This window comes from Palaemon carinicauda, chromosome 7, assembly GCF_036898095.1.
Source record: "Palaemon carinicauda isolate YSFRI2023 chromosome 7, ASM3689809v2, whole genome shotgun sequence".
In the NCBI taxonomy this organism is placed as follows: Eukaryota; Metazoa; Arthropoda; class Malacostraca; order Decapoda; family Palaemonidae; genus Palaemon; species Palaemon carinicauda.
In genome coordinates, this window is record NC_090731.1 from 41,074,665 (window position 1) to 41,099,791 (window position 25,127).

Genomic DNA, 25,127 nt, shown 5'->3' on the forward strand with positions numbered 1-25,127 from the left:
CACTCTACCAGACACTTCACCAAACATCACTTCACCCTTTCCTTTCATCTTTGTCTCACACAAGGCCAATACATCCATCCTTCTACTTCTAAACATACTTCCAATCTCACATCTTTTACTCTCTATCGTGCTACATCCACGCACATTCAGACACCCCAAAACTAGAGTGCGGGGCGCAGTCACTCTCCCACCAGCTCCATCTCTTTGTTGATGCCTCGTAGGATTTTTATACAGGAGAGGGGGTTCCCAGCCCCCTCATCCCGTCCCTTTTAGTCGCCTCTTACGACACGCAGGGATAACGTTGGCGCCATTCTAATTGTTATATACTCATTTCAAATCCTGCCCTCCCTAGTTACTCCAGACATCCATCTCTACATTCTCATTTCTGTTATACAGTAACCATATCCTCCTCTGTCTTTCTTATACTTGCTGTTTCTGTTCCATAAAACATAACTGGTCTTATAATAATAATAATAATAATAATAATAATAATAATAATAATAATAATAATAATAATAATAACACAGTAATAACAATAAAAAGAATAACGATTACAGTAATAGAAATAATAATAATTATGATAATAATAAATGATATAATAGTTACTAAGAACATTTGATAAATTAATCATTTTCCAATAAGTCAAAGTTTAAAAAAAAACCTTTTAAACCTAAAAACAGATTAACTGAACAAATTTTTGTACCTGCATTTTAAGAAGTTTCACTGTCCAAACATTGTGACAGTAGTCTTTGGCAAACTTTTTCAGCTCATCAACTTTGAGAAGATCTGTGTTAAAGTTGGTCCATGACATTAAAATTCCACAAGGGTTCCCTGCAAGACAGATTATATTTGTAAAATTCAGTAGTCAAAATTTCAATCACAATACTGTCGAGTGCTAACAATCAAATGCTGTAAGAGCAAACCAATTAACAAAGACAAAATAAATACAGTAGCTATTCAGGGTTTTTATGAATTAAAAATTTTTAAATCAATTTGTATTTTTCCCAACTAAACAAACCTGAGTCCTTTACTATAGGAGATAGAAAACAGCAAAGCTGAACATGAGTTAAAACTTATAATGGGGTGTAAACAACCAGCAGGCTCACAACTCACTCACCTGGATTGCAACTGGAGGATGGTGTTTGCGAGAAAGTTTGGATAAAAGGACTCAAGTTTGTATACTGTAGTTTGCTCCTACACAAATACAAACCATTATCTATTACTATAGGAGACTCATCTTAAAGTGGGAGGAAGTCCCGGTTCCAACTGGCTAGAACTTTGTCCAGGAACTGAAGACTCGAGCATGAGATGCTGAAGAGTTAAGGTTCCTACACCTTGTGAACCATAAGCATGCTTGTGGGTATAATGGCCTGTGTCTGAAAGTGGTTATGCTTGAGCTAGAATCCTCTGTGTTATAAGCCTAGCAAAAGTGATGAGCTAGTCAAAGGTCTTGAAGAATGCCATTTTATGGACTACTGGTTTGCCTGGATACCTCTTATTCCTCCTTGTAAGGAGTATGGGGGAAAAGACTTCCCCATGTGCTTACCTATACTTCAGATCAAGTCCAGCTGGTAAGGTTACCAAAGCTGTACCTCAAGATAGAATAACTATACTCAACTTAGAGCTTTTGCTCAGAGACTTTATGTTTTAACTGAAAAGGAACACCATTTAGGCATAAAAGAAACCCTTTCTGGTACAACCCAAGAACATAAGTGGTGGGGTACCCTTAAAATTTCACTCTTTGGCATAGATGCAACAGTTCCTGCTTTACTTAAATTAGATAGCTCTGTCACTCACTGTCTAAAGGAAAAGGCAACCGTTTCAGCTGATGTGTTTGACAGTAAGCAGAGTAATGAGAAACTTGATGTTCCTCATTCCTGTTTTCCTGAGGCTAAACTAACTAGTTTAGCTTTATGATCTCGTGAAATTAAAGCTCTCTTGATGGACCTTGATGCTTAATAAGGTGTAAACCCAAATGGTATTTTCCTTTATTTTTTATAAAGACTGTAGATTTCTTAACTCCAAAGTTATCTGCCATTTTGTGCAAGTTAGAAAGAAGAGGAGCTTTTAGCACTTGTTGGAGAATTGGTAATGTCACTCCACTCTGTAAATATGTTTGTGGTAGCCGAAGTCCAATTGATTACCGCCCAATTTGCATAACTCCCATATCATCTAAAGTTTTTGAATGTCTTTTGTCAAAGCGTCTTACTAGGTTTGCTGAAGGTAATCATCTGTGCCCTAGTTTATAATGTTATTTTGATAATAAAATAAATTTTTGAATATACTTACCCGGTGATTATAATAGCTGCAACTCTGTTGCTCGACAGAAAAACTCTACGGAAAAATTCGCCAGCGATCGCTACACAGGTAGGGGGTGTACTCAACAGCGCCATCTGTCGTTCAGATACCCAGTACTCATTGTAAACAAAGAACTCAATTTTCTCCTCGGTCCACTGTGTCTCTATTGGGGAGGAAGGGAGGGTCCTTTAATTTATAATCACCGGGTAAGTATATTCAAAAATTTATTTTATTATCAAAAAGGGATTTTGACGTAGGAAAAATCTATTTCTGGGCGAGGGACCTGTGCCGCCCAGTGAATAAGCTCCATTTAGCACTTATTCTTAGGTAATTTACTGCTAAATATACCAGAGAAAAAATGTAAAGGAGTGCTAGGTTAACTAGCTCGCTCACCTATTGGTGTCGGTATAAAATTGGGCGTATAATCCAGAGGTCCCGCACTATTTAGATTCATCCACGACAGAAACCCCAATAGAGGAGAGCCGTTCAACCTCACTCGGTACTACTAACACTGCATCCGCTCAGAACCCAACTCCTTAGCACCCAAAGTTTGGGGACTCCAAGGGAGAGGAGCTGGGAGGGTTCACTGGGCGGCACAGGTCCCTCGCCCAGAAATAGATTTTTCCTACGTCAAAATCCCTTGTCTGGGCTCGAACCTGTGCCGCCCAGTGAATCTATACAAGAGAATATGTCACCAAACTTGCAAAATAAAGGAAAAAACATAAGCGTAAGGGAAATACAGGATGCTTTAATCAGAGATGAGTACCAAAAAACAATTATAAGGGTATCTTAAACATGAACATAAATCCACTTGGTGGACAATTGACAAATAAGGTAGGTATAGTAATGCCGTGAGTGATAATAAATACAGATACTCAGGAGTTTTAAAAATTTACAAATATAATAATAGTATTCAGGTGCGAGACCAATAAGAGGGAGAGATAAAGAGACAAGGCATTAACCTGTGAGTTACCTGGGAGTAACTACGCTCCCTGCAGCTACTGTAGAAAATTTTAGGGCTTCCAAATGTTTAAGGTAGTGTTTCTTGAACACTGACGGTGATTTCCACCCTGTATACCTGGAAAGGTCCGTAAAATTCATGTGGTGAAAAAAGTTCACCGAAGTAGCAACCGCTCTGATATCATATGCAAGAGGAAGAGAGTCAGGGCTAGCTTGTTTAAAAAAATACAAAATTTGTTGCCTGATCCCTTTAATAGTAATGGTATCGCCTTGTTCTCTAACGAATAGAAGCCCCGAGGAGTTAGAGGAGGTCCGGGATAAATAAGACCTAAGAGTAGTAACAGGGCACAGAGACGGGTCTTGCGTGAGGGGAACAATTTTCCAGGAGGACCATCTGTTCTGAGGGTCTTCGTTCTTAGCCAAAAAGAATTTGTTAGGTGAAAGAAGGACCTCTCCCGAAGGCAGGAACTCAATATGACCCGGGTCTCTCGACAAAGCTGCCAGTTCAGAAATTCTTGCCCCGGAAGCCAAGCTCACCAGGAAAAGTGTTTTCCTGAGAAGGGGAATGTAATCACAAGAACTGTTAAGGGTATCAGAAGCCAATTTGAGTACATCATTAAGGAACCAGGTCACCGGGGTAGGACGAGTAACCGGTTTCAGTCTGGCACAGGCTTTCGGAATTGAAGCTAACAAAGAGTCGGTTAAGTCTATGTTAAAACCCACTAGGGAGATCTTTTTCAAAGCAGATTTAATAGTGGTGATAGTATTGGCTGCCAGACCTGATTCTAATAAAGATCTAAAGAAAGTGACAGTAAGGTTCAAGTTCATACAGTTCACGTCTGAGTCTATCAAAAATTTTGCCAACTTTTTAACTGCAGAGTCATACTGGCGGATGGTGGAATCCCGTTTATCCGATTCTAGGAACAGGGTGTTTTGAGGATCAATATTGGCACCATGCATGGCCGCAAACTTCATAAAGTCCATAAAGTTAGGGCGCTCTGAATGTTTGAGAAAGCGTACACAACGCGTGTTTGTACTATCTGAGACAGAACCGGATTGGGTATCGGGTGAGGGTATAGTCTCAACTCTCGCAGGAGAGGATACCAGTTGCTCTTGGGCCAGTTGGGTGCGACCAAGGCTACTTGTCCCTTGAAGGATCTCAGCTTGTCTAGAACTTTCAGCAAAAGATTCACCGGGGGAAAGAGATAAATCTTTTCCCAGATGTCCCAATTCTGAGACATGGCGTCTGTGGCGTAAGCCTGAGGGTCTAGATTGGGAGCCACATATACTCTCAATTTGTGGTTGGACTCCGTGGCAAAGAGGTCCACTTGGAGACCGGGAACCTGAGAGAGAATCCACCGAAATGACTTTAGATCGACTGACCATTCCGATTCTAGAGGGGAGGTCCGGGACAGGGCGTCTGCCACTACATTCCGGACTCCCGCCAGGTGGACAGCTGAAAGATGCCAATGGTTCAAGGCTGCTAGGGAGAATATGGCTACTAGAACATGGTTCAGAGGCCCTGACTTTGACCCGCCTCTGTTGAGGCAGCGGACCACCACTTCGCTGTCGAGGACCAGACGAAGGTGTTGTCTCTTGGGAAGAGCGAGACGTTTCAGGGTTAGAAGAACTGCCATGGCCTCCAGCACATTGATGTGAAATTGGCAGAACAAGGGGGACCAAAGACCTTGAACTTTCCTGAGCTGAGAATAGCCGCCCCAACCTGATAAGGATGCGTCCGTGTGAATGATTAACTTCGGAGGCGGAAATCGAAGGGGAACTGACTTTGACAGACTGTTTGCTCTTGTCCAAGGAAGAAGTCTTTCCCGTAGAATGGGAGGAAGGCGGACTTTCCTGTCCCGGAGCTTCCGGTTCGCCCTCGAACGCCAGACACGATTGATATCTTTCAATTTTGCCTTCACAAGAAGATCCGTCACTGAGGCAAACTGAAGGGACCCCAGAATCCTCTCTTGGAGTCGTCTGGAACTTACTTGTCTTTGAGAAAGCGTTTGGTGTTCCTTGCAATCTCTAACCTCTTGGGTTTGGGAAGACACAGAGTATGAGATATAAGATCCCATTGCAGGCCGAGCCATTGGAACTTCGATTTTGGAAGAAGACGGGACTTCTTGAAGTTGATCTGGAAGCCTAGAGATTGAAGATAATGGATGACTTTGTGAGTGGCTTTTAGGCAATTTTGGGAGGTGTCTGACCAAATGAGCCAGTCGTCCAGATGGGCTACTACTTGAATCCCTTGATTTCTGAGTTCCTGAACAGCGACTTCTGCTAACTTTGTGAAGATCCTTGGGGCGATGTTGAGCCCGAAAGGCATCACCTTGAAGGAGTAACTTTTGTCCCCTAAGCGAAAGCCTAGATACGGACGGAAGTGTCTCGCTATCGGGACGTGATAATAGGCGTCTGTAAGATCGATAGAGGTGGTGACGGCCCCACGGGGAAGTAAGGTCCGCACCTGCGAGACGGTAAGCATTCGAAACTTGTCGCATTGAATGGACAAGTTGAGAAGGGATAGGTCTAGAATCACTCTTCTCTTGTCTGAATCCTTCTTCGGGACACTGAACAGCCGACCTTGAAACTTCAGGTGTTTCGTTTCTTGTATGGCGTTCTTTTGCAAAAGATCCTGGACAAATTCGACCAGGTCCGGAGTGGAATGTTGGTGAAATTTGTTCGGAGGGGGAGGTCCTTGAATCCAACTCCACCCCAGTCCCTTGGAGATGATACTGAACGCCCAGGGACTGAACCTCCATTTGTTGCGGAAGGCATAGAGCCTCCCCCCTACCTGCTGCACCTCAGTATTGGTTTGAGGAGTTGCCTCCACGTCCGCCTCGGAAGTTCTTTCCCCTGCGAAAGGCTCTTCCCCTGCCTTTGTTCTGGTTAGAACCACGGTGGTAGCCTCTACCTCTATCATAACTCTGGGAAGAGCTATGAGCCTCATAAGACTGGTTAAAGGCAGGAGAAGTGGCGGAGGCACCGGAAAGCTGGCTCTTAGGGAGCAGAACGGTGACATAGTCGTCCGAAGGAGCCTGAGAGGTGGAAGGCTGTGCAGGGGCAACAGGAGATGGGGGAAGAGGCAGCCGGAAATTGGACGAACCACTCTGCTGTTGCCTGAACTGGGTGGAGGTATATGGACGGAGCTTCTTCCTACCCCGGGCTTGGTAATTTGCAGGGTCATATTTACGTTTAGGAGTCAAACCCCAACGGGCTTTAAGGCTCTGGTTGACTCTAGTGGCCTCCGCCAAGACTTCCTCTACAAGAACCTCAGGGAAGAGATTTGGACCCCAACAGGAGGACCGGATAAGCTTATTAGGTTCATGCCTAATAGTCGCCTCTGCCAGGACATGTTTGCGACACCTGCGTTTAGCAATAGCGAAGTCATACAGGTCATAGTATAATGACTGCAACGTAGCCTTGTTGAGAGACTTAAAAATACTCTCAGTATCGTAAGTCAAGGCTATCGACTCCGTGGAAGTGGCCAAGTTCAGAGTACGGCCAACGCGTAGGCGGGAATCATACTCCTGTTTAATGAGGGATTCCGGGAGACGGGGAAGCCGCTCACTAAACATTACTGAAGCACAGTCTGCTGCTAGCTTGCCAGAGGTAAAAGTGGTATGGACGTTGTCCCAACACTCAATGCCTGAAGGAAGAAGGAGGGAGATTGGATCCACCTCTCGGATGGGAGGCAAGGGCTTCTCCTCTAGAGCATATTGGAAGGCAAGCTCTGCTACCTTATTGACACATGGAGTCACGGTGTTTTTGTCCATTAAGAACATTGTGAAGGAGCTCTTATAAGGCGTCAACATGGTGTTGGTGCAGCCGATGTCATTCAGGAATCTGGCCCACACAGATTGGGCTTGCTCTTTAGGGAAGATGACTGTCTCTTTGGGGACCTTGTCTAACCGAACCAAAGCTTCCTCGGTAAGCCTGGCATAACCATGAAATGGAAATGCCAGACCAGGAGGAAAGAATTCAAAGTCCTCTAGGGGACGAGTGCCAAGACCCTCCAAAGTTAACATTCCGTCTGAGAACGGGGAATGAAGAGCCATACGCCAAGGGTTATTCTTGGCAAACGGCGGGAGCTTAGAGGCATCCGGGATGAGAGAGCTTTGGACTCGCTCCGGAGCACCTTGCTCTAATGCCCCAAGTCTCTGACCGATGTTAGAGAACATCGTGTCCATCTTAGACTGCTTCTCTGATACCAACTTAGCCTGCATCTCCGACACGATGCGAAGCATGGCTGATTCGGAAAGGCCCGAACTAGCAGCAGGAGTGGCGTAATGAACTCCCGGGTCGCGAGACTTAGAGGAGGAGCCAGAAGCCTTAGATGACAGGTTTGTCTTCTGCTTAGAACCATGAGAAGCCTTATGAGGCTTATGAGCTTTAGGTAAGGTTCTAGACTTATTCTTGGGGGGAACCGAGTGTGATCGTTGGGACGAATCACGGTCCCCAGAAAAACCATGAAAGGAAGAGCGATCAGATGAAGAAGAAAGAGAGGGGCTGAGGATAGGAATCTCAGCGCCGCAAACACCTGCCCCACTTACCACCCTACCTGTATCTGGATCATCCAATAACATGGGTTCCACGTCAAGGTTCATGGAGGCAACATTGTCTTCTAGATCTCCGGGGGCGTCCGACGGATCCTGCTCTGGATCAATGAACCCCGCTATGGTGGCATCAATGTGGGCAATGATGGGAGCTGCAACATGCCTAGCCACAGCAGCTGAAGACTTGGCGTTGGGGTAAATCAAGGAACAGTAGTCCTCGGAGAGGACGTACGGCCGCTTGGACTTCACGTTCCGGGCAAAACCACCAACCCACACTTTCAGTGTGGCCCGAGCCGCAGACTTTTGCTCCGGGGATGCCTGAAATAATAGTGGGAATTAAAAAGGGAAGACTCCCAGTGGTCCTTCAAGACCATAGATATCTTACTAAATAGTGTATGTATGCCAAAAAAGGTAAGATAAATAAGAAGGCAACATAGCCAACGGGACTCACCGAGTCAGATCCAAGGGTGGTAACGAAGTCAAAACAGACCACACAGTTATCCGGATGCCATACCACGACATCCTCCAGCTGCACTCCGCAGAGGGCGTGAGACCGACAGACGGTATGGCCGCAGGGCTGATGTAGAACAGCTGCACAGGCCGTCGTCTGACAATGCACCATCTATAAAAAGAATAGTATATGAGAAACTGTAATTCTCTTAAGTAGGGGCGGGTCCGGAGGACCCGGGCCTAACATAAGCCTAACACAAGATTAGAGCTTAACTGTAATATTCTTAAGTAGGGGCGGGTCCGGAGGACCCGGGCCTAAACATAAGTCTAGCTTAAGACTAAAGTATAGCCATCCATTCCGGTCGAGCAGGGAACATAAAAAAGGATGCAACAACAAGAAATTAAGACACATGGTGTCTGATTTCCCGGGGCGAGGCTAAGCCCCGGGCCGGGAAATAAAAGTATCCAAAACCAATTCGTATAGGAACTCCGAGATAGTGATCTGTCATATAATCATTATATATAATCATAGGAACTGTTATAAATTAAAAGGGGGACGGAACTGTAGATAAGAACCGCCAACCGAACCCAGAGGGTTTCATATAACATAAACCAGTGTGATAAGTGAATATAAAATAGGGTGCACCGGGATCCAACTCTGTTGACCGGAGGCCAACCAGACTAGACAGAGACGAACCTGCCGGGACACCCGGAGGACAAAGTCCATAAACACTGAACTACCCCCTCTAAAAGGAGGGAAGGCAACGGTCCCCTAGGGGAGGGGGGGAGAGAAGCCTAGCCGCCCACCTAGCGAGAGGGGGAGCATGGGGGAGGATCACGTGATACGGAGCAGCAGGGCTACCAACTGACGATCCCCAACCAGACAGATCAAACGGAGTAATAGCACAATATTCATTATAATAGTGATAGCGTTGATAATATAAAATAAACACATAAAAATTTTTGGGCAAGGCATGCAACATAATAATTAAATCACAAAAGACACACCTGATGGCTTAAAAAATAACATTGCCGCCTAGCAATGAAGGTCGGCAGCCATAACGATACGTAAATGATATCGGCCCAAAAAGTGAACCACGAGGGTTCTAAACGCTAAATAATGAATATCCACAATAACAAAATAAAATTTAATAATAAAAATAATAAAAATAATACATATAGTAACACCGCGAGTGAAACTAAAAGCTCTCAAAACAGGAGTACCAACTGTAAGTGGAATCAAGCAAGATCGATATGAACGAAGAGAATAAACTCCTATAATTCAAATATTAAACGATCTAGGTTGCTCAAAACACAGCAAAACCAAGCTTGGTACTTAACTTAGACGGTGTCTCCTGGGAAACCGACGAAGAAGCCATAATCCAATGAAAATAAGTGGAAAAACGAGAGCACAACAAAAAAGCGGGTTACAACACAAGACGTGCTAAAAGGAGTTGGGTTCTGAGCGGATGCAGTGTTAGTAGTACCGAGTGAGGTTGAACGGCTCTCCTCTATTGGGGTTTCTGTCGTGGATGAATCTAAATAGTGCGGGACCTCTGGATTATACGCCCAATTTTATACCGACACCAATAGGTGAGCGAGCTAGTTAACCTAGCACTCCTTTACATTTTTTCTCTGGTATATTTAGCAGTAAATTACCTAAGAATAAGTGCTAAATGGAGCTTATTCACTGGGCGGCACAGGTTCGAGCCTAGAAATAACATTTTTCAATATTTAACTTAGCCGGTGATTATAATAGCTGATTCACACCCAGGGGGGTGGGTAGAGACCAGCAAAATATGTTTACATCATATGAGCTAAGAATCTTTATTTCATTTTAGAAGTTATTAAAATAACTAAACAAAATAAATAGGTACCTGGTAAGGAAGTCGAATTGAACAATTACTCTGCCTTTTTAAGTACGTCTTCCTTACGGAGCCTCGCGATCCTCTTAGGATGCTGAGCGACCCCTAGGAGCTGAAGTATCAAGGGTTGCAACCCATACAACAGGACCTCATCAAAACCTCTAATCTAGGCGCTTCTCAAGAAATGACTTTGACCACCCGCCAAATCAACTAGGATGCGAAAGGCTTCTTAGCCTTCCGGACAACCCAAAAACAACAATAAAAACATTTCAAGAGAAAGATTAAAAAGGTTATGGAATTAGGGAATTGTAGTGGTTGAGCCCTCACCCACTACTGCACTCGCTGCTACGAATGGTCCCAGAGTGTAGCAGTTCTCGTAAAGAGACTGGACATCCTTAAGATAAAAAGACGCGAACACTGACTTGCTTTTCCAATAGGTTGCGTCGATTATACTTCGCAGAGATCTATTTTGTTTAAAGGCCACGGAAGTTGCGACAGCTCTAACTTCGTGTGTCCTTACCTTCAGCAAAGCTTGGTCTTCCTCATTCAGATGGGAATGAGCTTCTCGTATTAACAGTCTGATAAAATAGGATAAAGCATTCTTTGACATAGGCAAAGATGGTTTCTTAACTGAACACCATAAAGCTTCAGACGGGCCTCGTAAAGGTTTAGTTCGTTTTAAATAGAACTTAAGAGCTCTAACAGGGCATAAGACTCTTTCTAGTTCATTTCCAACCATACGATAAGCTTGGATTATCGAACGATTTTGGCCAAGGTCGAGAAGGCAGCTCGTTTTTGGCTAGAAAACCAAGTTGTAGAGAACATGTAGCCGTTTCAGATGAGAATCCGATGTTCTTGCTGAAGGCATGAATCTCACTGACTCTTTTAGCTGTGGCTAAGCATACCAGGAAAAGAGTCTTTAAGGTGAGATCTTTCAGGGAGGCTGATTGTAGCGGCTCGAACCTGTCTGACATAAGGAATCTTAGTACCACGTCTAAATTCCAACCAGGTGTAACCAAACGACGCTCCTTCGTGGTCTCAAAAGACTTAAGGAGGTCCTGTAGATCTTTATTGTTGGAAAGATCTAAGCCTCTGTGACGGAAGACTGATGCCAACATGCTTCTGTAACCCTTGATAGTGGGAGCTGAAAGAGATCGTTCTTTCCTCAGATATAAGAGGAAGTCAGCTATTTGAGTTACAGAGGTACTGGTCGAGGATACGGATACTGACTTGCACCAGTTTCGGAAAATTTCCCACTTCGATTGGTAGACTCTAAGGGTGGATGTTCTCCTTGCTCTAGCAATCGCTCTGGCTGCCTCCTTCGAAAAGCCTCTAGCTCTCGAGAGTCTTTCGATAGTCTGAAGGCAGTCAGACGAAGAGCGTGGAGGCCTTGGTGTACCTTCTTTACGTGTGGCTGACGTAGAAGGGCCACCCTTAGGGGAAGTGTTCTGGGAACGTCTACCAGCCATCGAAGTACCTCGGTGAACCATTCTCTCGCGGGCCAGAGGGGAGCAACTAGCGTCAACCTTGTCCCTTCGTGAGAGGCGAACTTCTGCAGTACCTTGTTGACAATCTTGAACGGAGGGAATGCATATAGATCTAGATGTGACCAATCTAGGAGAAAGGCATCTATATGAACTGCTGCTGGGTCCGGGATTGGTGAGCAAAATATTGGGAGCCTCTTGGTCATCGAGGTTGCGAAGAGATCTATGGTTGGCTGGCCCCAGGTGGCCCAAAGTCTCTTGCATACATCCTTGTGGAGGGTCCATTCTGTTGGAATTATTTGTCCCTTCCGACTGAGACAATCTGCCATGACATTCAAGTTGCCTTGGATGAACCTCGTTACTAGTGATATGTTTAGACCTTTTGACCAGGTGAGGAGGTCCCTTGCGATCTCGTACAACGTCAGAGAGTAGGTCCCTCCTTGCTTGGAGATGTACGCCAAAGCCGTGGTGTTGTCCGAGTTCACCTCAACCACTTTGCCTTGAAGGAGAGACCTGAAGCTTTTCCAGGCCAGACGTACTGCCAGTAGCTCCTTGCAGTTGAAATGCATTGTCCTTTGACTCGAGTTCAATATTCCCGAGCATTCCCGACCGTCTAATGTCGCACCCCAGCCTACGTCCGATGCGTCCGAGAAGAGAACGTGGTTGGGAGTCTGAACAGTCAGGGGAAGACCCTCTCTTAGGTTGATATTGTCCTTTCACCAAGTCAGACAAGACTTTATCTTTTCGGAAACCGGGATCGAGACCGCTTCTAGCGTCTTGTCCTTTTTCCAGTGAAAAGCTAAATGGTATTGAAGAGGACGGAGGTGTAGTCTTCCTAGTGACACAAATTGATCCAGGGATGACAGCGTCCCTACCAGACTCATCCACAGCCTGACTGAGCAGCGTTCCTTCTTCAGCATCTTCTGGATGGATAGCAGGGCTTGATCTATTCTGGGGGCTGATCGTCTTGTTGTTCAGCAACGTCCTCATCAGAGGGTTCCTCATCCGAAACTGATGAGGAAACGGCAACGGAGTGGGCAACGTCTGGCTCGCTGAATCCGGTCGCACTGGTGGATGCGTGACGGAGCCAGACGCAACATCATGGAACTGCTGCACAGTCTGTGAACTGTCAACAACCATGGGTGCGCGAGGAAGCACAGCGTCAACCCGAGACTGTTTAGACCGTCTGGGTTGTGCAGTCAACACCCTACCGGGTTGCTGAGGTTGACGCACTGCGTCAAAACAAGTCACCTCTGCTGGTTGTTGAACGTCCTGAACGTCAAAAACCACCTCCGAGCGTCGCTTAACGTCAACGTGCGGCTGGCAACCCACACTGGGTCGCATCGGTGGAGGAACCACCTCAACTGGCAGACGCGAGTAGGTTACCTCAGCGTCAACAGGGCGCACAACCGACCGGTTGGAAGGTTGTTGGCCAGAAGGTTCTTCTCCGCATTTAAGTCCTCTATCAAGGACGCAAGCTTGGACTGCATGTCTTGCAGCAAAGCCCATTTAGGGTCTACGGGAGCAGGTGTGGCAACAGACGGGGTTAGTGACTGAGGTGGAACCGTTTACCATCCCTGAAAGCCTTGTTATGCGTGACATAATAGTACAGCAAAACTTCAAAGGCTCGACAACAGCTGTGAAGTTGACCTGTAAACAACTTGGAGCGTCTCCTGGCTAGGCGCCAGGGAGAGTCTACCAGAATTGAGAAGTCTATCTGGGCAGAGGCATGAACTCCCAAGCCGAGAACTACTCTCGTGTCATATCAGACTCTCGCTCTATAAACCAGTTTAAAAGAAGGGAAAGCAAAGGCTGTATCCCCCAAACTCCTCCTAGTGAAAAACCAGTCCCCTAGCCAACGTAACGCTCTCTAGGAGAGCGAGAGAGCACTAGCTTAAAAACAACGGCTTCGAAGTAGCTAGGCCTAGTGTAAGCTCTGACGTTTAGGCGAACGAGGAGCAGCAGTTACAAAAAGATCCGGACGAAGATCCTTAAAAAAATCATCATGATTTAATTAAAGTCCATAGGAGGCTAAGCAGCTTTAGGCTCCTCTCCATCTGACAGAGTCCTCAAGGGAATATCAGTAGGAGGGAGAACAGCAACTTCCTCATCTACAGGAACCTTGTCCGATAAAAGCTGAGTCTCTCACTGGTGCATTAGTAGCGGACCAGAACGCAACGTCATGTAACTGCTTGACAGTCTGTGAACTGTCAACAACTGAACTGTCAACCACAACAGGTGCGTGAGGACGCACAGCGTCCACTCGAGACTGCTTTGACTGCCTAGACTGAGCAGTCAAAACAACTCTAGAATGCGGAGGTTGACGCACAGCGTCAAAACAAGTCAACTCCGATTGTTAGTGAACGTCTTGAACGTCAACAGGAGCATCAGCCAGTGGCCTAACGTCCAAATGCGGCTGAAAAACCACACGAGACCGCATCGAGTGTGGTTCTAAACAACCTGACTGACGTGACTAAGCTACGCCAACGTCAACAGTAAGCACAAAGGAACGTTAGGTTGGCTGAAAGCCAGGATATCGATGAGATAAACGGCTAGACTCAACGGACTAATCGGCAGAATAGTCTTCCATAAGGGAGGCAAGCATATACTGCATGTTTTGCCATACAACCCCTTAAGGATCAACGGAAATGGTTGTGGTAATAGACGAGGGTAACGTCTGTGACCGCAACACTTTGCCTACAAAAAAAGACTCTCGGAGTCTGTGTTACGCTTTTGTTAGGCGACGAGCAGTTATCCGATGACTGCATAGGGTCAGAGCTGTCCTAATGGCTGTAACCAGGACGCTGGACCTGTCCTGAAAGGACTGACTTTCGCTTAAGGGCTTCGAAACCTTGTGACAGGTTTCTTATGCGAAAAGCCTACGGATGGCGAGGAGAAACAACGTCTCTCTCGTCTTATGGTAGGGGAGATCTTGGTAAGATACACCCGATACCATAGAGGGAAAACGTCTGTTCGTTGGTCAAGGCCTCTCGAACCCATAAGTCGTTTGACATTACTTCTCCCCTAGGCTTGGGAGCATGTAAGAGGTCCCGGACTAGGTGAACGACAGGCACGAACAGACGAACCCTCGGACGCAACACTGTATCACTTTGCGCCTCGGACGCAACACTGTAACACTTTGCGCATATCACTTTATCACTTTGATTTTCTGTTTTGCACTTATTTCTACCTGAAACACGCAATTCTACCCTTCATTAAAAGGTAGTAATTGCGAAATTAGTCGTATAATGCAAGCTCATAATACCAGCAAAAAACAGAAAACATATTTTAAGATAAAAAGAAAAATCAGTGGCTGGGAAAGAGACTAAACACTAGTTCATATAACTACGTTTTCAATCTCTCACCGCACATAGCCTGGGGACGAGAATAAAAACCTAAAAACGTTTTATCCTTCCTCCCCGTACAGCGACTAGGGACGTGAGTAACACGAGAACAACGTTACCCGCTTGAACGGAACGTTTTCTCTCCTCTCTCTCCCTCCGTCTCTATCTCTCTCTCTCTTTCTCTCTTGATTTCGCACCTAAGAGAAGAGCCCAATTATATATCGTCAAAAAAACATGTTATTTGACTAAAGGAAAAAACTGAAAGGTTATTCAAATAAAAAGTTCCTTTAAATTAGAATTTAAAACATTTAAGCTAAGAAAGAATGAACAAAACGTCAGAATCGATTTACTCTTACTGCAAAGTGAAACCGTGATACACTCTCTCTCTATCGTAACGATAGAGCGCATGTTGAACGTCCTGAACGTCAACAACTGCGTAGCATAAAAAACTAAACGTTAGTTCATCTTTGAAAACAGTACGAAGACTATCAAAGAAATTCTTTCATAAAATATTACATTTAAAAAGTTTTAAATCCTTAGCTCTTTAAAAGCTAAAGTCGATACAAAGGGCTCAACGTTGATTAACTTCGGTTTCCAAGTTAGGACCGCCTACTCTCAGGAAAGGTCTATATAAACAAAGCATTAAAATTTATTTTTATATGTTTATAAAAAATGGAAAGTTAATCGAAGAGGCCTAATAAAGGCGGAGAGATATAAAATATATAGGGGAAAATCTATAACGTGATAAGATAATTACTAAAAGCCTAAACACATTTCCGTCTAAGGGAAGGGTCGGCCATTTAAAAGTGAAAGAAAGTCCATACTCTCTTTGTCACCATAATTAAATCTATCTAAAACGAGTTCAAGTTTTAAGATGAAGATAAAACACCTGCATAGCGAAAGCTCAAAACTAGAATAGTGTACTTCACCAAATAGTTGTGAAAACAAATCCAGTTAGCAACAGCGAATTAGTAGGTCTTGCCGGTAGCCCGACAGAGAGAAAATTGAGTTCTTTGTTTACAATGAGTACTGGGTATCTGAACGACAGATGGCGCTGTTGAGTACACCCCCTACCTGTGTAGCGATCGCTGGCGAATTTTTCCGTAGTTTTTCTGTCGAGCAACAGAGTTGCAGCTATTATAATCACCGGCTAAGTTAAATATTGAAAAATTTGGTTTTCATAAAGGCCTTAGAGCATGTGATGCCCTTCTTACAATCTACAATGCTGTACAGAAATCCCTCGATTGTAGTCAGGAAGTTCGTTGTATTGTCCTTAATTTTAGTGCTGCCTTTGACCGTGTTAATCATGAAGCCCTTGTTTTCAAACTCAAATAATTGGGAGTGGGAGGGTCATTTCTTGGCATTATTATTGAATTTTTAAGTAATAGATTACAAAGAGTTGTTGTTGATGGGAACCATAGTGAGTATAGGAATGTGATATCTGCTGTTTCTCAGGGTAGTGTTCTTGGTCCATTACTTTTCATACTATATACACATGACATGTGGTTTGATCTAGAAAACAAGCTTGTTCCATATGCAGATGATGCTACACTCTTTGCATCAATTCCATCTCCTGAATGTAGATCTACGTTTGCTGAATCCCTTAAAAGAGATCTAGCTAAATTAGTGCATAGTGGAAATTATGAGGCATGAAGTTGATTCCTAACAAAATTCAAAAGTATGATCGTAACTAAGTCAAAGACAGTGGCTCCTCAATATCTGGACCTCAGCATTGATAATGTTTCATTAACTATGAACTACTCTGTTAAAATTTTAGGTGTGATTCTCAACAGAAAATTCACTTTTCAGAAACACATTAGGTCTGTGTCTTCTTCAACTGCACAAAAAATTGGCTAATTGAGAAAGTCTTTTAAGATTTTCTGTGATCAATTTATTCTGAAGAAGTGCCTCAATTCTTACATTCTACCTTGTTTTGAGTATTGTTCTTCTGTCTGGTCTTCAGCTACTGATTCTCATCTTAATTTATTGGACAAGTACTTACGGTCTGTTAGATTTCTTATTCCTGATCTAGATATTAATCTCTGGCACCATCGTTCAATTAGTTCGTTGTGCATGTTGTATAAGATTTTTCATAATTCTGATCATCCTTTACATTCAGATCTTCCCGGACAGTTCCATCCTGTTCGTAATACCAGGGTTATCTAATAAATAGTGGTGAGCCCCTTCCCTCACATCCATAAATATATATGCTATAAGTACTAAATACTGTATGCACAAAAGAGCAAGACGTGGCTGACAGGATATATTCTCGTCTACGTATTTTTCTGGGAAAATTTTACACTTAAGTTATCATCTCTGACACTTTATGCATCTTTCAGCATAACTATGACAAAATTTGTAAATATATAAACAAGCACATAAAGAAATACGATGAACATACCTCAAGAGAGAGACGTGAAGCAAATGTTTCGTAGGCCCTCCATATTTGCAGGTTCGCTCTGTGAATTTGGTGGTTCGCGATACAGAAAACTATATAACATATTAAATAAAAAAATCACAGAGTCGCCGTTTCCCTATAATTATTCTAGAGGCCAGATATTTTCAAACCAACTGAGCAAAGCAGAACACTGCAAATTACAGCTAACACATGTAAACTATTCCATGATAAACTCTGTATAGTAATTCTAATACAGTAATAAAAATTATTAAAAGAAGTACATACATATATTATGTTTAAGTAATATTTGATATATAGTATATGTAATATAGATAGTAATGCTGATGAAAAATATAAATATACATTCATCCTCTTCTACACTTATAGACGCAAAGAGCCTCGGTTAGATTTCACTAGTCGTCTCTATCTTGAGCTTTCAAATCAATATTTCATTCATCATCTCCTACTTCACACTTCATAGTCCTCAGCCATGTAGGCCCAAGTCTTCCAACTCTTCTGGTGCCTTGTAGAGCCAAGTTAAATGTTTTGTGAAGTAATCTGTCAAGGAGTGCAAAGAGCATACACAAACCATCTCCATCTACCCCTCACCATGAACTCATCCAAATATGGCATTCGAGTAATCTCCATCAGTCTGTGGGAGTCGGCAATATAAACATCAGGGGGATGTTCACAGAAATAAATGGAATTATAATCATTTGGAATTTGTAATTTCTATATTCAATGAGAGCTTTGGGTGTGGAGGAAATGGCCCACCTAAATCTCGATGAAGACACTGGCAGAAGGGTGACGGATTGGGTTTAAGGCTATGGACAAAAGGTCTCTTTGGCTTTTACTCCTGATGCCTGGCAGTTGATCTTACTAGAATTAGTATGGACCGGCAGGGGTCACTTGCCTTAGTTAGATAGGCACTACGCATCACAAGGAACTGGCTACCCTTTGATGTATCTAGCAAATGAATCCTCTAAGGCCCTTTGCGTCAATAGGCGTAGGAGGAGATGATGCTGATGATGATATTCACCTGATCATCATATACATGCCAATCCTTTTCCCCAATAATGGTGTCCAGACTACAATGAGTAGAAATAGTTGATTGGAGAATGGTAATTGCATTCGTGGGAGAATAGTCGAATTGACTAGTTAGTTCCTTACTTTTTGTTCTCATTTTTGGTGTTCGTTTATGGATGGAAAGTAAACTGAATGATTGCCATTTGTTAATATTAAATGCAAATTTTTAACTTTCCCCTTTTTGTATTCTAATTGAATTAATTAATTTAATGTTAAATGTATTCCTTATAAGGAACAGTTTTGTTTTTCCGTCTTTATTTTTCAACGGTTGTTCGAGAGTTTCGGAAAAGGTAAAAGAGTTGATGATATGTTTCAGTCCGACTTGAAGTTCAGTCTCTGCAGAATTTCAGTACCGGCCGGACCTTAATAATGAGTGTTCTTTTGCCTTTGAAAGTGAATTATAAAAATTCGAAACCAAGACGATTGTTTCAGAAATAGTGCAGGTAAGTTGAAACATAAAGACTTGCCTAATATTGATTTGAGTTAGATAATTCTAACCAAGGGTAAATTTTGACTTTAAGAGTGAAAGTCAAAAGACAGCATGACATACCCAAGAAAATTATTTTCATTAGCTGCAAGATTATCTCATTACTATATTAGAGCCCAAGAGCGGGATGGGAAGAAAATGGGAATTTTCTAGATTTTGGGGGATAAATGTCCATACAGTAAAAACAGAACTTTGAGAGCACAGCAATACAGAATGAAAATCGGGTAATTATAGAAAAAACAGATTTTATTATCAAAATTCCAATACTTCCCCTTTCTACGTTAACAAAAGCAATTCAAGATCAGATACGACTAGCTTCACAGCAATTTCCTTCAACTGTCATTCTTACCTGAATTACAAACTTGTCCCATATTCGAACTGCTTTGACTACTGCTTGTATTCATCTGATTTGCGAGGGAATCTTGGCAGTATCCTGCTGCCTCTTGAATCAATGATAAAATCCTGGCCATTTTCACAAGTATTTGGGAGACATCGCTGGGTAAAAAAAGAAATTAAATTACAGTACTGTATTACTGAAAAACCCGGGAAAAGGTGACCCTAAATTTAGCAAATTATAATTCTCTGGGTGATAGGAGGATAGATGTGAGTGAGGCAAGAGAGCGTGCTAGAAATAGGAATGAATGGCGAGCGATTGTGATGCAGTTCCAGTAGGCCCTGCTGCTGCCTCCGATGCCTTAGATGACCGCGGAGGTAGCAGCAGTAGGGGATTCAGCATTATGAAGCTTCATCTGTGGTGGATAATGTGGGAGGGTGGGCTGTGACACCCTAGCACAGTACCAGCTGAACTCGGTTGAGTCCCTTGTTAGGCTGCGAGGAACGTAGAGAGTAGAGGTCACCTTTTTGTTTTTGTTTCTTTGTTGATGTCGGCTACCCCCCAAAATTGGGGGAAGGGCCTTGGTATATGTATGTATGTATGTATAATTCTTTTTTATTAATTAGACTAACAAGACCACTGATTCCTATTTTTAAAATACGTACATATACCAAGGCCCTTCCCCCAATTTTGGGGGGTAGCCGACATCAACAAAGAAACAAAAACAAAAAGGGGACCTCTACTCTCTACGTTCCTCCCAGCCTAACAAGGGACTCAACCGAGTTCAGCTGGTACTGCTAGGGTGTCACAGCCCACCCTCCCACATTATCCACCACAGATGAAGCTTCATAATGCTGAATCCCCTACTGCTGCTACCTCCGCGGTCATCTAAGGCATCGGAGGAAGCAGCAGGGCCTACCGGAACTGCGTCACAATCGCTCGCCATTCATTCCTATTTCTAGCACGCTCTCTTGCCTCTCTCACATCTATCCTCCCATCACCCAGAGCTTCCTTCACTCCATCCATCCACCCAAACCTTGGCCTTCCTCTTGTACTTCTCCCATCAACTCTTGCATTCATCACCTTCTTTAGCAGACAGCCATTTCCCATTCTCTCAACATAGCCAAACCACCTCAACACATTCAAATCCACTCTAGCTGCTAACTCATTTCTTACAACTGTTCTCACCCTCACCACTTCGTTCCTAACCCTATCTACTCGAGATACACCAGCCATACTCCTTAGACACTTCATCTCAAACACATTCAATTTCTGTCTCTCAATCACTTTCATTCCCCACAACTCCGATCCATACATCACAGTTGGTACAATCACTTTCTCATATAGAACTCTCTTTACATTCATGCCCAACCCTCTATTTTTTACTACTCCCTTAACTGCCCCCAACACTTTGCAACCTTCATTCACTCACTGACGTACATCTGCTTCCACTCCACCATTTGCAGCAACAACAGACCCCAAGTACATAAACTGATCCACCTCCTCAAGTAACTCTCCATTCAACATGACATTCAACCTTGCACCACCTTCCCTTCTCATACATCTCATAACCTTACTCTTACCCACATTAACTCTCAACTTCCTTCTCTCACACACTCTTCCAAATTCTGTCACTAATCGTCCAAGCTTCTCTTCTGTGTCTGCAACCAGTACAGTATCATCCGCAAACAAAAACTGATTTACCTCCCATTCATGGTCATTCTCATCTACCAGTTTTAATCCTCGTCCAAGCACTCGATCATTCACCTCTCTCACCACTCCATCAACATACAAGTTAAACAACCACGGCGACATCACACATCCCTGTCTCAGCCCCACTCTCACCGGAAACCAATCACTCACTTCATTTCCTATCCTAACACATGCTTTACTACCTTTGTAGAAACTTTTCACTGCTTGCAACAACCTTCCACCAACTCCATATAACCTCATCACATTCCACATTGCTTCCCTATCAACTCTATCATACGCTTTCTCCAGATCCATAAACGCAACATACACCTCCTTACCTTTTGCTAAATATTTCTCGCATATCTGCCTAACTGTAAAAATCTGATTCATACAACCCCTACCTCTTCTAAAACCACCCTGTATTTCTAAGATTTCATTCTCTGTTTTATCCTTGATCCTATTAATCATTACTCTACCATACACTTTTCCAACTACGCTTAACAAACTAATACCTCTTGAATTACAACACTCATGCACATCTCCCTTACCCTTATATAATGGTACAATACATGCACAAACCCAATCTACTGGTACCATTGACAACACAAAACACATATTAAACAATCTCACCAACCATTCAAGTACAGTCACACCCCCCTCCTTCAACATCTCAGCTCTCACACCATCCATACCAGATGCTTTTCCTACTCTCGTTTCATCTAGTGCTCTCCTCACTTCATCTATTGTAATCTCTCTCTCATTCTCATCTCCCATCACTGGCACCTCAACACCTGCAACAGCAATTATATCTGCCTCCCTATTATCCTCAACATTCAGTAAACTTTCAAAATATTCCGCCCATCTTTTCCTTGCCTCCTCTCCTTTTAACAACCTTCCATTTCCATCTTTCACTGTCTCTTCAATTCTTGAGCCAGCCTTCCTTACTCTCTTCACTTCTTTCCAAAACTTCTTCTTATTCTCTTCATATGACTGACCCAATCCCTGACCCCACCTCAGGTCAGCTGCCCTCTTTGCCTCACGTACCTTGCGCTTTACTTCAACATTTTTCTCTCTATATTTTTCATACTTCTCTATACTATTACTCTGCAGCCATTCTTCAAAAGCCCTCTTTTTCTCTTCCACTTTTACCTTCACTCCTTCATTCCACCATTCACTGCCCTTCCTCATGCTGCCTCCAACAACCTTCTTTCCACACACATCACTTGCAATCCCAACAAAATTTTCTTTTACTAACTCCCACTCCTCCTCTAAATTGCCAGTTTCTCCTAGTTTCACTTCATCATATATCATTTTCAACCTTTCCTGATATTTACTTTATACCCCCGGTTTTATTAGCTCTTCAACCCTCACTACCTCCCTTTTACATCCACCTACTCTATTCCCCCATTCTTTTGCTACAACTAATTTTCCTTCCACCAAAAAATGATCAGACATACCGTTAGCCATACCCCTAAACACGTGCACGTCTTTCAATCTTCCAAACATTCTTTTAGTTATCAACACATAATCCATTAATGCCCTTTCTACTACTCTTCCATTTGCCACTCTTACCCATGTATACTTATTTTTATCTTTCTTTTTGAAAAAGCTATTACTTATCACCATCTCTTGCTCAACACACATATCTACCAGTCTCTCACCACTCTCATTTTCACCTGGTACGCCATACTTCCCAATGACACCTTCTACCTCTCCAGCGCCCACTCTAGCATTTAAGTCACCCATGACAACTACATAATTCCTTCTACCCACCTAGTTAATTCATTCCAGAACTCATTCCGCTCTTCTTCACTTTTCTCACTACCTGGCCCATACGCACTGACAAACGCCCAACATTCCCTACCCAACCTAACCCTTACCCACATTAACCTAGATGATATCTCCTTCCATTCCACTACTTTACCTGTCATCCATTCACTCAGCAATAAAGCCACACCCTCTCTCGCTCTTCCCCTTTCAATCCCAGACACTCTACCAGACATTTCACGAAACATCACTTCACCCTTTCCTTTTATCTTCATCTCACACAAGGCCAATACATCCATCCTTCTATTCCTAAACATACTTCCAATTTCACATCTTTTACTCTCTATCGTACTACATCCACGCACATTCAGACACCCCAAAACTAGAGTGCAGGGAGCAGTCACTCTCCCCCCAGCTCCATCTCTTTGTCAATGTCTCACAGGATGTAGATACAGGAGAGGAGGTTCCTAGCCCCTCGTCCCGTCCCTTTTAGTCGCCTCTTACGACACGCAGGGATAACGTTGGCACTATTCTTGTTTTTATACCCCCGCGGCCATAGGGGGTAATAATAATAATAATAATAATAATAATAATAATAATAATAATAATAATAATAATAAACTCAGGATGGGAGGAACGTAGAGAGTAGAGGTCCCCTTTTTGTTTTGTTTCATTGTTGATGTCGGCTACTCCCCAAAATTGGGGGAAGTGCCTTAGTATATGTATGTAATAAAATAATAATAATAAAAATCAAATATGAGGACTACTGGACATTCAAACCCCACTGTGTTTGATGAAGCATCGAGTATTCATCATTCACTACTAAAATAAAAAATACACTGAAAGGCTAAAGGATGAACGAGATGTGGAAGAAAAATGACAAATTCGAAGATAATTTGTATTTTTCCTAACCATACAAACCTTAGCTATTTAAAAATGGTGGGTTTACCTTTTAGCGCAGCTGAAATGACGAGCCAATAGTTTTAACGAGGGTTAATTACCCCCGCGCTAGTTAGGGGGGGGTGGGGAAGGGTAGCTTGCTACCCCTCCCCCCTCCACACACCGGTGACTTGCTTCACTTCACTTAGAGGTAGGACTTGACTTGGGGGTCAGGGATGGCGGGCACATATGTGTAAATAGCTAAAGTTTGTATGGTTAGGAAAAATACAAATTATCTTCAAATTTGTCATTTGTTCCGTAACCGAAATACAAACCACGCTATTTACAGAGGGTGACTTACCCCTTAGGAAGAGTGGAAAGTCCCCAGCCTTACTGACTTCGGCTTGCCCGGGGGCTCGATCCCTCAGTGAGCAGCACGTCCTATGAAGTTGACCTTGAGACCTTCAGATAGGAATTCTAGGATAGGACGTTCCCCATACCACCTCGTCAGGGTATGGGAGACGCAACAGTATTAAGCTTAATACTAGGAGCACAAAGAAGCATGGGTTACCTGCAGAGGTCAAGGTCAGCTATGCGAGGACCAGGATGCTGCTTCCCCAAGAGAGGGGAGAATGAAGAAAGAAGTAAGGGTCAGACATACTCTTTCATTCACGCAGACTAAGACCGGGTAACAACGCCCTCAACCTACTGCTACTTGTCCAAAAAGGAGCCTGAGGTTAGACCAGCTGTTGTGCAGCCACCACAGGGCCGATAGAAAACGTATCGAGGCTCCTGTGGGTCACGTCTTGCAGGTAGTGGGCTGTGAAGGTCGTTTGACGCTTCCAGACCCCAGCTTGAAGTACCTGCGTCACAAAGAAGTTTCTCTTGAAGGCCAGGGATGTAGCAATACCCCTGACATCGTGGGCCCGAGGACGACGTGACAGAGGAGGGTCAGGATTCAGGGCATGGTGGATAACCCTTCGAATCCAAGCTGAGATGGTGTTCCTGGTGACCCTCCTCTTTGTCCTGCCTGTGCTCACAAACAAAGCTCGCACATGAGGACGGACTGCAGCCGTTCTCTTCAAGTAGTGCCTCAGACACCTCACTGGACATAGTAGCAGCTGGTCTGGGTCGTTTGTTACAGAACGGAGACTCGCGATCCTGAAAGAGTCGAACCGAGGATCCGGCACTCCAGGATTCTGAGTCTTGGCCACAAACTCAGGGACGAACCTGAACGTTACCTCCCCCCATCCCCTTGAATGGCCGATGTCGTACGAGAGACCATGAAGTTCACTAACTCGCTTGGCCGAAGACAAAGGCGAGTAGGAAAGCCGTCTTTCAAGACAGGTGGCGATCGGAGGCCTGGCGTAATGGCTCGAAGGGAGGTCTCTTAAGAGACCTGAGGACTCGAACCACGTTCCAAAGAGGGGGTCTCACTTCCGACTGGGGGCAGGTAAGCTCATAGCTACGTATGAGTAAAGAGAGTTCCAGCGATGAAGAAATATCCACGCCCTTCAATCTGAAGGC

General features: G+C 43.7%; 1 protein-coding gene across 5 annotated transcripts in view; it reads right to left on the reverse strand.

Annotated features, from left to right (window-relative positions):
* LOC137643560 (uncharacterized) overlaps nucleotides 1-25,127 on the reverse strand; it is an 81,800-nt gene that overhangs the window by 12,526 nt on the left and 44,147 nt on the right. For all 5 annotated transcript variants that reach the window (XM_068376293.1, XM_068376291.1, XM_068376294.1 and 2 more), the window contains 2 exons: nucleotides 19,278-19,423; nucleotides 704-831 (listed from right to left, as the gene is read on the reverse strand). In XM_068376293.1, the coding sequence (XP_068232394.1) occupies nucleotides 704-831; nucleotides 19,278-19,423 (274 nt within the window). The remainder of the gene's footprint in view (nucleotides 1-703; nucleotides 832-19,277; nucleotides 19,424-25,127) is intronic.